Raw genomic sequence first — 14013 nt, 5'->3', positions numbered from 1 at the left:
TTTCTTTATGCGGATAGTGTCTGCAGCGAGTACACCAGCAGTGTTCCTCATATAGAAATCATTTCCCCACAGCTGGAGAGCACAGCTATAAAGAATGGCCACGACCCGTGTCTGTAAGCACTGTACATAGCGGTAGAGATGTATTTACCACTGTGACGGCGTCATTCAGGAGAGACTCGCCAAAAACTATGATAAATAAGACGTCGTTCACATGGACTTCTTCAAATACCGCGAGGACAGCAACCGGGTCAACGGCAGCAATGAGGCTTCCAAAAAGAAGAAACTCCAACACGTTGATCTGCAGATCTCCTGGAGAAGAAGCGAGAAATAAAGTACAATCTCACATCTACCAATCCATACAAGACGCGTAAATTACGGGGGCGACGTGACACATTTCTATGTTTCCTTGGCTCTCAATTATTTTGGCTGCTGGTTCGGTTACACAATTGTTTGGACTTTCCACGATGTGATTGATTTTTCTATGAAAAATCGTTTGCGTCATTGACGTCAGGACTGATTAAAAAATGTAACCCCTTCACGACCAGTCTGTTTGGGCCATTAAGGATCCAGTAGCGATGAGCGGATCGATTCGCGTGACTCCGGTCCAGTGTCCAGGTCAGTGTCGCCGTCGGGGACACCGGAAGGTAAGAGATTCATAGACCTCCCGTCTAGCCACCGATACCACAGACCCGGACACTGTCCCGGAATCCCGCGTGTTGATACGCTCTTCTCTAGGATCCAGCAATTCAATGATGAAAAGTCCAACAAAAGGATCAAAAAGACGCCGCCCCTTTCTATATAGCCTTCACATTGACTTCTATTGTGAAGTATTGAGTGACTTTCTTGCCGGAAAACCCTGAAGAATGGACGTGTTGCTTCTTCAAAATGCTTGGCATTTTTGAAAGCCTGAACGCATGAGCAGAACGTCACACACAAATTAATAGGAACGTTCTTTAATAATTTAGTAAGAGCTTTTTCCTACATTGTTTGGAGCAGACTTGCTTGAGAAGCGGCAGTGTGAACAGACCCCTATACTGTTCTGCACAGCAAACTAACAGAGAATGTTCATACATAGCTTTTTTTATGTGTTTTTTTTTTTTGCAAGAAAGCTGTGGTGAAAATTCCGCTAGTTTTCATGTGTTTTTTTTTTTTTAAAGTTTTTTGGTGCTAGGCCATTTTGATCTCAATGGCGGAATACTGCAGTAAGAACGCTGAAAGAATTGACCCGCATGCCACATTTTTATTTAGGATTTTTTTTAGTGTTTTTATTGTCACTGTAAAATGCTGCGGTTTTTCCACATCAAAAAACTCATGTGGAAAAAAATCTATATTAAAAATGCTACGAGTGAACAAGGTCTTATTCTGTGACTCAGGATGATTGCGCCTATACTAAATCTACATTTTATTTTTTTTTTAAATATTTTACTACTTTTCTTTTGTACCGTAAAAACAATTTCTAAAAAAAAATTCTGCATTTGTGTCACCACATTTCCGTTTTTTTGTTATTTGTAGTCATCTCAGAGCTTTCCCGTTAATATAGCTGTGTAAGGGCTTGTTTTTTTTTTGCGGGACGAGTCGTGCTTTTGAATGGCACCATTGATTTTACCGTATAGTGTACTGGAAAACGGGAAAAAAATTCAAGATCAGTGAAATTGCAAAAATTCCACAATTGCTTTTTGGATTTTTTATTTATCATGTTCATTATATGGTAAAAATGATGCCGTAATATGATTCTCCAGGTCAGTATGAATACGCAGATACCAAACATGTATAGTTTATTTTTTTAATTTATTTGGTGAAAAAAAATCGGAAATTTGTATGAAAGTTTTTTCACTTTTGTCACCATTTTCCCAGACCTATAGGATTTTCATTTTGGTATATGGGGCTGAGTGATGGGCTTATCTTTGCAATGTTGCGTCGACCAAAAAAAATGTAATTCTGGCTATTTAGTTTTTTTTTCATTACGCCATTTACCAATCAGATTAATTTATTTTATATTTTGACTGATCAGACATTTCTGAAGGCAGCGATACCAAATAGGGGTATTTTTTTACTTTTAATTGCTTTATTTTCAATGGGGCAAAAGGAGGATGATTTGAATTTGTATTTTTTTTTTTTTTTTTACTATTTTCCTATATATTTATATATACATATAAAAGACTTTTTTTTTAAACTTCTTTTCTGTATTTAATAGTCCCCTTAGGGGACTTGATGCTGAGATCACCGATCACCTGTGCTATACATCAGAGTGCATCAGCCCTGCTATGTACAGTAGAAATCACAATCTCCTATGAACTCCGGCCACAGGACAGCATACACAGGAGTATCGTAAAGACAGGCACGGGGATTATCAGCAGACCCCCGAATGTCATGGCAACTCATTGGTGCCCTGCAATCATGTCACAGGCACATTGATGGTAGCATGTAATGAAGTGTGCCTCTGTCGGTGTGTGTTAAATGCCGCTGTCAGAGTTTGACAGTGGAATTTAACAAGTTAACAGCCATCATGTGACGGAAAAGATGCAGGCTCAGTATGTGAGCCTGCATCAAAGTTAGGGGACTTGACATATTTACGTAAATATACATCATAAGCTGTAAAAAGGAGTGCAACCTTCATTTTTTTGTTTGACAGTGGAATTTAACAAAATAACAGCCATCATGTGACGGAAAAGATGCAGGCTCAGTATGTGAGCCTGCATCAAAGTTAGGGGACTTGACATATTTACGTAAATATACATCATAAGCTGTAAAAAGGAGTGCAACCTTCATTTTTTTGTTTGACAGTGGAATTTAACAAGATAACAGCCATCATGTGTCGGTAAAGATGCAGGCTCAGTATGTGAGCCTGCATCAAAGTTAGGGACTTGACATATTACATAAATATATGTCATGATGTGAAGAGGAGTGCAACCTTCATTTTCACTTTTATTTCATAAATCAATAGTGAACATAAAAACAAGCAACTTTGTAATATACGTCAGAGAAATCCACTTCATTCTCCCCCTGGACAGATCTTTCACTCTCAATTCACGGGTAAATTCTGAATTCAGTGAAGACAGATCTTCCCATTATTGCTCATACTCATTCACAAGAAAAGCAGGCGAGTGCCATCCAATCAGATTACACTCTGGTTAACGTTAGCCAATGATTTTCTGGTCATCTGTGTTTTTGATTTTTTTTTCTCAGCTGAGATCAGACTGAGGAAAAAAATCACATCATGCTGCTATTGTCCTCGTATATCGGACGATGCAAGTCAATGGGTGTGAGAAAAATCGGACAGCACTCCGACCATGTGAGTGTCATCCGATTTTTGCGCACCGATTGCCTAGAAAACCCAACATTTCATCAGCTGTGTACAGTAAAATCCGAGCATGACCTATCAGAATAGAATAGATAGATATAAAGATGTCAGTGATATACAGTATATAATTAGTACAGTGTGTGTGCAGCTTACTGTATATGGATTTAACCCCTTTACCCCCAAGGGTGGTTTGCACGTTAATGCCCGGGCCAATTTTTACAATTCTGACCACTGTCTCTTTATGAGGTCATAACTCTGGAACGCTTCCATGGATCCCGGTGACTCTGACACTGTTTTCTCGTGACATATTGTACTTCATGTTAGTGATAAAATTTAATTGATATAACTTGCGTTTATTTGTGAAAAAAACGGAAATTTGGCGAAAATTTTGAAAATTTCGCAATTTTCCAACTTTGAATTTTTATGCCCTTAAATCACAGGGATATGGCACACAAAAAACTTAATAAATAACATTTCCCACATGTTTACTTTACATCAGCACAATTTGGGAGCCCAAATTTTTTTTTGTTAGGGAGTTATAAGGGTTAAAAATTGACCAGCGATTTCTCATTTTCACAACACCATTTTATTTTTAGGGACCACCTATCATTTGAAGTGACTTTGATGGGTTTATATAATAGAAAATAGCCAAAAGTGACACCATTCTAGAAACTGCACCCCTCAAGGTGCTCAAAACCACATTAAAGAAATTTATTAACCCTTCAAGTGCTTCACAGGAATTTTTTGAATGTTTAAAAAAAATTAACATTTAACTTTTTTTCACAAAAAAATTACTTCAGGTTCAATTTTTTTATTTTACCAGGGGTAACAGGAGAAATTGAACTGCAAACGTTATTGTGCAGTTTGTCCTGAGTACGCTGATACCTGATATGTGGGGGGGGAACCACTGTTTCGGCGCATGGCAGAGCTCGGAAGGGAAGGAGCGCCGTTTGACTTTTTCAATGCAAAATTGGCTGAAATTCAGATCGGACGCCATGTCAAGTTTGTAGAGCCCCTGATGTGCCTAAACAGTGGAAACCCCTCACAAGTGACCCCATTTGAAAACTAGACCCCCCAAGGAACTTATCTAGATATGTGGTGAGCACTTAGAACCCCCAAGGGCTTCACTGAAGTTTGTAACGTACAGCGGTACAATTAAAAAAAATCATATTTTTTCCACACAAATAATCTTTTCACCCCCAATTTTTATTTTCCCAAGAGTAACAGGACCCGAAAAGTTATTGTGCAATTTGTCCTGAGTACGCTGATACCCCATATATGGGGGTAAACCACTATTTGGGCGCATGGCAGAGCTCAGAAGGGAAGCAGCGCCATTTTACTTTTTGGGCTGGAATTGAGATTGGACACCATGTCACGTTTGGAAAACCCCTGATGAACCCCCCAATTCTAACTCCAACCCTAACCCTAGCCCTAAAAGAGAAAATGGAAATAATTTTCTTTTTATTTTATTATGTTTCCTACTAAGGGGGTGATAACGGGGGGTTTGAATTACTATATATGGCGGTTTTTATGTTTGGCAGCTGTCATACGCTAAAAGACGCTTTTTATTGTAAAAATAGTTTTTGCATCACCACATTTTGAGAGCTATAATTTTTCCATATTTTGACCCACTGAGTCATGTGAGGTCTTATTTTTTGCGGGACGAGTTGACGTTTTTATTGGTGCCATTTTCGGGCACGTGACATTTTTTGATCGCTTTTTATTCCGATTTTTGGGACGCAGAATGAACAAAAACCAGCGTTTCATGAATATCTTTTGGGGGGGTGCGTTTACACCGTTCAGCGTGCGGTAAAATTGATAAAGCAGTTTTATTCTTCGGGTCAGTACGGTTACAGCGATACCTCATTTATGTATTTTTTTTATGTTTTGTCGGTTTTATGCAATGAAAACACTTTTATATAAAAAATAATTATTTTTGCATCGCTTTATTCTGTGAGCTATAACTTTTTTATTTTTTCGCTGATGATGCTGTGTGGCGGCTCGTTTTTTGCAGGACAAGATGACGTTTTCAGCGGTACCATGGATATTTATATGCGTCTTTTTGATCGCGCGCTATTGCACTTTTTGTTCGGCGGTATGATAATAAATTATTATTTTTTGCTTCATTTTTTATTTTTTAAGGGGTTCAATAAAGGGGTTAACTAGTGGGATGGTTTTATAGGGCGGGTCTTTATAGACGCGGCAATACCAAATATGTGTACTTTTATTGTTTTTTTTTATTTTTTTCAAAAAATGAATTTATTAGGGAATTTTTTTTTTAAATTTATTTAGCGATTTTTAAAAAAATTATTTTTACACTTTTTTTTTTAACTTTATTACGTTGTCCCAGGGGGGATATCACTGTCATGTGACAGATCGCTGATCTGTCACATCACAGATCGCTGTGACAGATCAGCAATCTGTCACAGGCACTGCAGCAGGCTTCCTCATGCCTGCGCTTTGCAGGCAGTGAGGAAGCCAGCTCCCTGCAGGCCCCCGAAGGTCCCCGTCGTCATATTGGATCCTGCAGGGAAGGAGACCCCCGCAGCAGCGCTGCACATTGCGCTGCTGCGGGGGTCTCAGAGAAGCACGGAGGGAGCCCCCTCCCTGCCGATGCTTCCCTTAACCCCCGGTACACTGCGATCGTGTTTGATCGCAGTGTGCCAGGGGCTAACGTGACGGGGCGGTCCATGACCGCCCCTGACACATAGTGCCGGGTGTCAGCTGTGATAATCAGCTGACACCCGGCCGCGATCAGCTGCGCTCCCCCCGTGAGCGCAGCTGATTGCGCTGGACGTACTATTCCGTCCTTGGGACTTACGTCCCAGGTCACATGGACGGAATAGTACGTCCAATGTAGGAAAGGGGTTAATCAATAAATTACAGAAAAAACTGGTGCAGGATCACCTGACATTTTATTAACTAGCAGAGGGAAAGCTGATGGCTGGGGCCGATGTTTATAGCCTGGGAAGGGGGTAATACCCATGGAGCTTCCCAGGCTATTAATAGCCTGTATACTTAGCCTTTCCTGGTTAATGGGGGACCCCCAAAAAAATGACGTGGGGTCCCCCTATAATTAATAACCAGCAAAGGCTATGCTGTGGGCTGATATTATTACTACCGTAGCCTAGGAAGGGGCCATGAATATTGACCCTCTCCCAGACTAAAAACATCAGCTCTCCGCAGATCGTTCCATCAAAGTCTGCTTTCGAGCTCTGACATGAGCCCAAACAGTAGTTTTCTCCCAAATATTGCTACTGGCGTACGCAGGAGAAATTGCATGAAATATTGTATGGTGCATTTTTTCTCCTGTTACCCTTCTGGAAATGCAAAATAGAGGGCTAAAAAAAAAACATTTTTGTGGGAAAAATATTTTTAATTTTTCTCAGCTCAATGTTATAAAAATTCTGTGAAGTACTTGGGGTTTCAAGGTGCTCACTACACCTCTAGATCAGTTCCCTCAGGGGTCTAGTTTCCTGAATGGGGTCAATTGTGGGGGGTTTCCACTGGTTAGGCACATCAGGGGCTCTCCAAACGCGACGTGGCATTCCGCTAATGATTTCAGCCGGTTTTGTGCTCCATAGATCAAATGGCGCTCCTTCCCTTCCGAGCCGTACCGTGCGCCCAAACAGTGGTGTCCCCCTACATATGGGGTATTGGCATACCCAGGAGAAATTGCACAACAAATTTTATGGAGAATTTTCTCTTGTTACCCTTGTAAAAATGCAAAATTTGGGGCTAAAGTAATATTGGAAAAAGTTAAATTTTCATTTTTGTTTTAAGTCTTGTGAAGCACCTAAAGGGTTAATAAACTTCTTGAATGTGGTTTTGAGCACCTTGAGGGGTGCAGTTTTTAGAATGGTGTCACTTTTGGGTATCTTCTATCATATAGACCCCTCAAAGTTGCTTCAAATGTGATGTGGTCCTAAAAAAAAAATTATAGGAATTTTGTTGGAAAAAAGACAAATCGCCGGTCAACTTTTAACCCTTATAACTTCCTAACAAAAAAAATGATGCTCCCAGAATTGTGCTGATGTAAAGTAGACATGTGGGAAATGTTATTTGTTAACTACCGGTATTTTGTGTGATATAACTCTATGGTTTATAGGCATAAGAATTAAAAGTTTGAAAATTGCTACATTTTCTCCAAATTTCCAATATTTTCACAAATAAACGCAAGTCTTATCGAACACATTTTACCACTATCAATGAAGTACAATGCGTCACGAAAAAAATAATCTCATAATCAGTGGGATCCGTTGAAGCGTTCCAGAGTTATAACCACATAAAGTGACAGTGGTCAGAATTGTAAAATTTGGCCTGATCATGAAGGTGAAAACAGGCATGGGAATGAAGGGGTTGACCCCTTCACCTCCAGGGGATTTTCCGTTTTTTGTTTTTTTTTCTGTTTGGTTTTTCGCTCCCCTTCTTCCCAGAGCCATAACTTTTTCATTTTTCCATCAATATGGCCATGTGAGGGCTTGTAATTTTGAATGACACCATTGATTTTACAATAGAATGTACTGGAAATCGGCAATAAAAAATTCCAAGTGCAGTGAAATTGCAAAAAAAAGCGCAATTCCACATTTTTTCTTTTTATTTCCATGTTTACTAAATGCTAAAACTGACCTGCTATTAGGATTCTCCAGGTCATTACGAGTTCATAGACACCAAACATGTCTAGGTTCTTTTTTTATTTAAGTGTTAAATCAAAATACAACGTTTGTAAAAAAAAAAAAGAAAAGTCGCCATTTTCCGAGGCTCACAGCGTCTCCATTTTTCAGGATCTGGGGTTGGGTGAGGGTTATTTTGCGCCCTGAGCTGATTTTTTTTTTATTGATACCATTTTGGGCTAAATACAAAGTTTTAATCATCCATTATTGCATTTTATTGCAATGTTGTGGCTTTCAAAAAACTTAATTCTGGCGTTTTGATTTTTTTTTCTCGTAACGCCGTTTACCGATCGGATGAATTTCCTTAATATTTTGATAGATCGGACATTTCTGAATGCAGCGATACCAAATATGTGTCCTTTTTTTATTTTATTTTTATTGGGGCAAAAGGGGTTGATCAGATCTACAGTCATGTGCAGGGAAACATCAAAGGGAGACGCGACCAAAAATGTGAAAGGGTTAAATTGCGCTCAGTATAATTTTTATATATTTTTAATAATAATATTTATTTTATATATTTATATTTTTCTAATAATAATATTTATTTTAATATATTTTTCTGATAATATTTAGTTATATATTGTTTTCTAATAATAATATTTAGTTTTATATGTTTCTATTTTTAATGATAAGATTTATTTTTATGTACTTAAATATTTTTCTAATAATACATTTTACTGTTATATATTTTTTTAACAATAATATTTGTTTTTATATATTATTTTTATAACAAGATTTATTTGTATATCGTTTTTTAACAATAATAATTATTTTTATATATTTATATATTTTTCTAATAACAACAATATTTATTTTTATGTGGTTTTTTTTTCACTAATAATATTTACTTTTATATATTTATGTCTTTTTCAATAATATTTTTAAAATGAATTTTAAATACAAAATATTTCCTGCGACTGTTTTGGATTATTGGAGGAGGAGCAATTTTGCATGCTGTATTTTTCCCCTAAATCATGGATCCATAAACTGCGCCTCTTTTATAAGAATAGCGCCCCCAAATTATTTAGAGATTGTTTTAATTTTCAGTAAATTTACTTTATTTGTACAAACATTTTCTTTTAGTAATTTCATATAATAGGACTCACCCATGATTCCAGTTAGGTAAACTCCATAAAGGGATAGACCAGTCGTGGCGGCGTTCCATACTGTCCCGATAACCGCGTACAGGAGAATGGTGCCCAGATTTCCAAAAAACAGCCGATTTGGCATAAAATAGCCGGCGTCCAGGACAATAGGCGGCAATAGGTAAAAGAAAAATACGGTCGGCGTTAAGGTGAAGGAAGCGATGCGATCGGCCGCCCATACGATACCACCCAGAAGAAGGCCAAGCACAATGAGAAGGCAGCTCTCCGGCACCACCGACGTCACTTTGTGGGATATATGGAATACTGAAAAATGGAAAAGAGGTAACGTTAATGGAAGGTGGAAATTTATAGATACATTGTCCAAGATACAATCCAATTTACTATTTGGTACGATTCAATTTTAAGGTACAAATCCTGAACTGGGAGAACAATACTGATCACTAAAGGCGCTCGCACCCTATCATTAGCTGGTTGAAACCCCCATATTCTTCCACTCTCAGGTCTGCTAAGCATGCATGGATGCAGAATTTCACAAATGGCCAATTATTCTTAGATGAATGCTGTAGCCAATAAGTGACTATATAAAAGTCAGAAGAAAGAATTTCCTACTTTTATTTTTTTTTTTAGCTCTGATGGAATGTAACCGCTGCAGCTGATCAGTGACTGGCAGTAGTGGTCATATGCCAGGAGACCAGTGGCAGACACCAGCTACAGTAAAGAGGAGCATTGGGGACTGATTGTTGAGTATGTGTGTGATGTGTGTGATTTTCTTCAGTGGGTCAGGAGACATCGTTTATATGAACCTTATCATTGATTCTTAAATTGATGTTTTTCTTTGGTGTGTCAAGAAGCATAGGCCATTGTTCATATGAGCCTAAACGTTGACTCTTGAATTGACTATTGTGTTGCTATCCTTGGAGGACAGGGACGCAAGGTCATTGAACAATCAATATTTGCTAATGTGTTGATATTGTATAAGTCCATGTAGCTTGTTGACCTGCAAACAGTGAAGGAAAAACTATACAGATTGATTAAATACTCAAACAATGAGAGTTGACCTCATCCCACATTCCCCCTGACCTATGGATCATGGCCACAAGGGCAGATGTGGGTATAGAAAGGGACCTTTAGCCTTCGGAAAAGAAACGCTACAGAACATCCCAGGCACCATGGCTCCAACTGGAGGGATACAGATTTGAGACACTCTACAGTAAGTCAGCTCAAGGGACCATGTCCCCAGCTGAAGGATACAGATCCAATCCATTGACCATCACAGAACCCATGGAGACGTTCGGAGAAGCCATGTTGGGACAATCAGGTTATCTGGCCACGGACCTCAATAGACTGTCAGCTTCCTAAGCTTGGCGTATCTAGAGTTGGGCACATTTTTCAATATTCGGTTCGGATTACAATTGCAGGCGAATATTGTATTTACAATATCTGCCAAACGCCATTGGAGTCAATGGGAGTAGAAATGAGCGAATATGTTCGGAAACAATCGTAAAACATAAATTCAACACGAAACAATATGGCAAATTTGGATTCGGCAATCGTTTCTTAACATATTCACTCAACTCTAGTCGTAACCTCCTCTCTGTGAGTGCCCACCAAAAACAGGGTGCCACTGGTGGGGGGGGTAGTCAGCCCTGGAAGCCCCAAAGTCGCAGATGCTCTAATCCCAGCTAGCCAGCTGAAAGGTGAGACTCTCTAATTTGCGCCATCTTGGGTATTTAGTGGGACTGTTCTATGTGTTATTGTCTGTTGGTGGTTCAATAAAGTATTGCCACCCTGTTTTACCCTCACCCTGTGAGGTCTGATTAGTATTATTCCCATGGGGAACGAGTGCAGACATTCAGTGGGATGATCCCTGGCCCATCCGATCTTTCTAAAGACAGCCTGGCCCGGCTGGCCAGTGGACGAGAGCACTCAAGTCTCCACAATGTGGATTTTCTAATTTTAGGACCATGAGATGCCCATATTTGAATGGAAGATATAATCTGAAAAGAACCTATTGGTTAATTCAGATTTTTGTGTTACATATACAGTATTTTTCAAAATACTTTTTGCCAATTTTTTTTAATATCACGATCTTTATTAACCCCTTTCCAACACGGCCAATTTCCATTTTTGCATTTTCGTTTTTATTTCCCCCTTCTTGCAAAAGACATAAGTTTTTTATTCTTCCGTCCATATAAATGTTTAGGAGCTTGTTTTTTACGGGACGAGTTGTACTTTTTGAATGACACCATTCATTGTATTATATAGTGTTCTGGAAAACAGGAACAAAATTCCAATTGTAGTGAAATTGTGAAGAAACAAACAATTCTGACATTATTTTTTTTTGGAAACTGTTTTTACTGCTTCCATTGTATGGAAAAATTACTAGGTAATAAGACTCTCCTGGCCAGTACGATTACGGCGATACCAAACTTGTCCCCTTTTTTTATTATTTTAGTTGTGAAAATAACCCAAAATTTATCATACAAGTTTGGAATAGATGTGACATTGTAATTGCTTCTTACTGCATTTACACATTTGGATTTTTTTTTAAGAATTTACCAATCAGGTTGATTACGGTAATTTTATATTTTAATAGATCAAAATTCTATGTGATACCACATATATGTATATTTTTTCATGTTTTCATATCTTTATTTTTAATGGGGGAATAGGAGTGATTCAAATTTTTGCACTTTTTATTTATTTCAAATTTTTTTAAACTTTGTTTTTTTACTTTGTTAGTCCCCCCAAGGGGACTTGAAGCTACAATCATCTGTTCGCTTATACTATATACTGCAATACCACAGTATTGCTGTATATAGTAAAAATGACTAGTCCCTTGAAGTCCATTTATAGACTGGATTTTAATGGAGCTTTACGATGGCAGTAAATAATTAGTAAACTAATAAAATGTAGCAAATAACCCCTATAAAAGTGAAATCCATGATGAAAATCCACTGCAGTTTCAGCAATGAAATTATCCTGCTAGGATCCCTTTAGAGAGGACCCATCACTAGGTCAGAAGTGTCCAGTTTTTGCTCTCATTTTATTTCCGCTGCTGCTGAGTATTCTGGCTTTTGTTTTAAATCCACTATGCCAGACCTGGACAAACTGCAGCCCGCAGGTCACATCCGGCCCTCTTGCTGTTCCAGTCCAGCCTGTGGACTGAGACATCCGTAGGGCTGAAACTGTGGCTGTTTCAAGATCAGGGCCGGACTGGGACTAAAATTCAGCCCTGGCATTTGACGTTACACAGGCCCACTAGTCACATGGTGACTATATAATATCTTTGTACACTTGTAGGTTACAAGAAGTGAGAGGAGATTAACACGACTATATAACATGTAGTCAGAGCTGTGCCCAGTATTTCAGCTCAGTCCTATTTATTGCTTTTAGGTACAGTACTCCTCCCAAAGCTCTGTCCCCTTTTGTACGCACGGTGACAGAATTCCTGGCAGAACTGCTCTCCATTGGGCAACCAGACCCCCTGGTCATAGCCCCCATCATACCTCCCAAGTTTTGAAGAAGGGAAAGAGGGACAAAGACTGAGGCGCGTGCAAATTTTAGGCCACGCCCTGGCCACATCCATTTTGCAACTAGTCCCACCCATGTCCATGCCCAACCGCACCCATTTAGCACTGCTGATCACACTGACTGGTACTGAGGGCACAGTGGCTGGCATTATGGGCACATTTGCTGGTACTGTGGGCACACTGACTGGTACTAAGGAAGAGCGAAAACAGAGAGAGAGAAAAAAGAAAACAGAGAGAGAAAGAATGGAGAGCGAGAGAGAAAGAAAGAGAGGAAAGAAAAAGAAAGAAAGAGGGGAAAAAAAGAACAGAGAGAGAGAAAATGAGGGAAAGACAGAACAGAGAATGAGAAAGAAAGAAAGATTCTATAAAGATACTATAGCAGCCCGGCTCCCATTGTAGTGCCCACCTGAGCCTCCCGATGCAGGACATATCATGATCCGCTCACATGGCCGACATCCCCGATTCCAAGGCGATCCTGCTGTCTGCGCTGTCGGAGGAGGACATGGTGATGGATCTGAAACATTCCTGGTTCCGTCACAATTTCCTCATGAAATTATCTCATTTCCGGTCAGCTTACAGCACATTACTTCCAGTGGAACGTCATGTGTGTGTTTTAAAATGCTCCTCTGGGCTCCGCCGTGTACTCCCGTGTCCGTGGGAAAGGCCCGCTTTGTATGCTTCATACACATTTGGCTCCGCTCTGTACATCCTGTACACATATGGCTCCACTCCGTACACGCGCGGCTCCTCTCCGTACACCTCCTACACGCGCGGCTCCTCTCCGTACACCTCCTACACGCGCGGCTCCTCTCCGTACACCTCCTACACGCGCGGCTCCGCTCCGTACACCTCCTACACGCGCGGCTCCGCTCCGTACACCTCCTACACACAGCTCCGCTCCGTACACCTCGTACATGCGGCTCCTCTCCGTGCACCTCGTACACACACGGCTCCGCTCCGCACACCTCGTACACGCGGCTCCGCTCCGCACACCTCGTACACGCGGCTCCGCTCCGTACACCTCGTACACACACGGCTCCGCTCCATACACCTCGTACACACGGCTCCGCTCCATACACCTCGTACACACGGCTCCGCTCCGTACACCTCGTACACACGGCTTCGCTCCGTACACCTCGTACACACACGGCTCCGCTCCGTACACCTCGTACACACACGGCTCCGCTCCGTACACCTCGTACACACACGGCTCCGCTCCGTACACCTCGTACACACACGGCTCCTCTCCGTACACCTCGTACACATCCGGCTCCTCTCTATACACCTCGTACACATCCGGCTCTGCTCCGTACACCTCGTACACACACGGCTCCGCTCCATACACCTCGTACACGCAGCTCCGCTCCGTACACCTCGTACACCTCCGGCTCCTCTCCGTA

General features: G+C 40.4%; 1 protein-coding gene across 3 annotated transcripts in view; it reads right to left on the bottom strand.

The window, feature by feature from the left end:
- Positions 1-14013, bottom strand: part of SLC9A3 (solute carrier family 9 member A3) — a 95155-nt gene that overhangs the window by 36435 nt on the left and 44707 nt on the right. For all 3 annotated transcript variants that reach the window (XM_073548598.1, XM_073548599.1, XM_073548600.1), the window contains exons 2-3: positions 9081-9383; positions 149-309 (exon numbers count right to left, since the gene is read on the bottom strand). In XM_073548598.1, coding sequence (XP_073404699.1) covers positions 149-309; positions 9081-9383 — 464 coding nt within the window. The remainder of the gene's footprint in view (positions 1-148; positions 310-9080; positions 9384-14013) is intronic.

Source organism: Dendrobates tinctorius, unplaced genomic scaffold (genome assembly GCF_039654945.1).
Source record: "Dendrobates tinctorius isolate UK_male_01 unplaced genomic scaffold, ASM3965494v1 ptg000157l, whole genome shotgun sequence".
In the NCBI taxonomy this organism is placed as follows: domain Eukaryota; kingdom Metazoa; phylum Chordata; class Amphibia; order Anura; family Dendrobatidae; genus Dendrobates; species Dendrobates tinctorius.
This window is presented reverse-complemented; position numbering and strand designations above follow the sequence as displayed.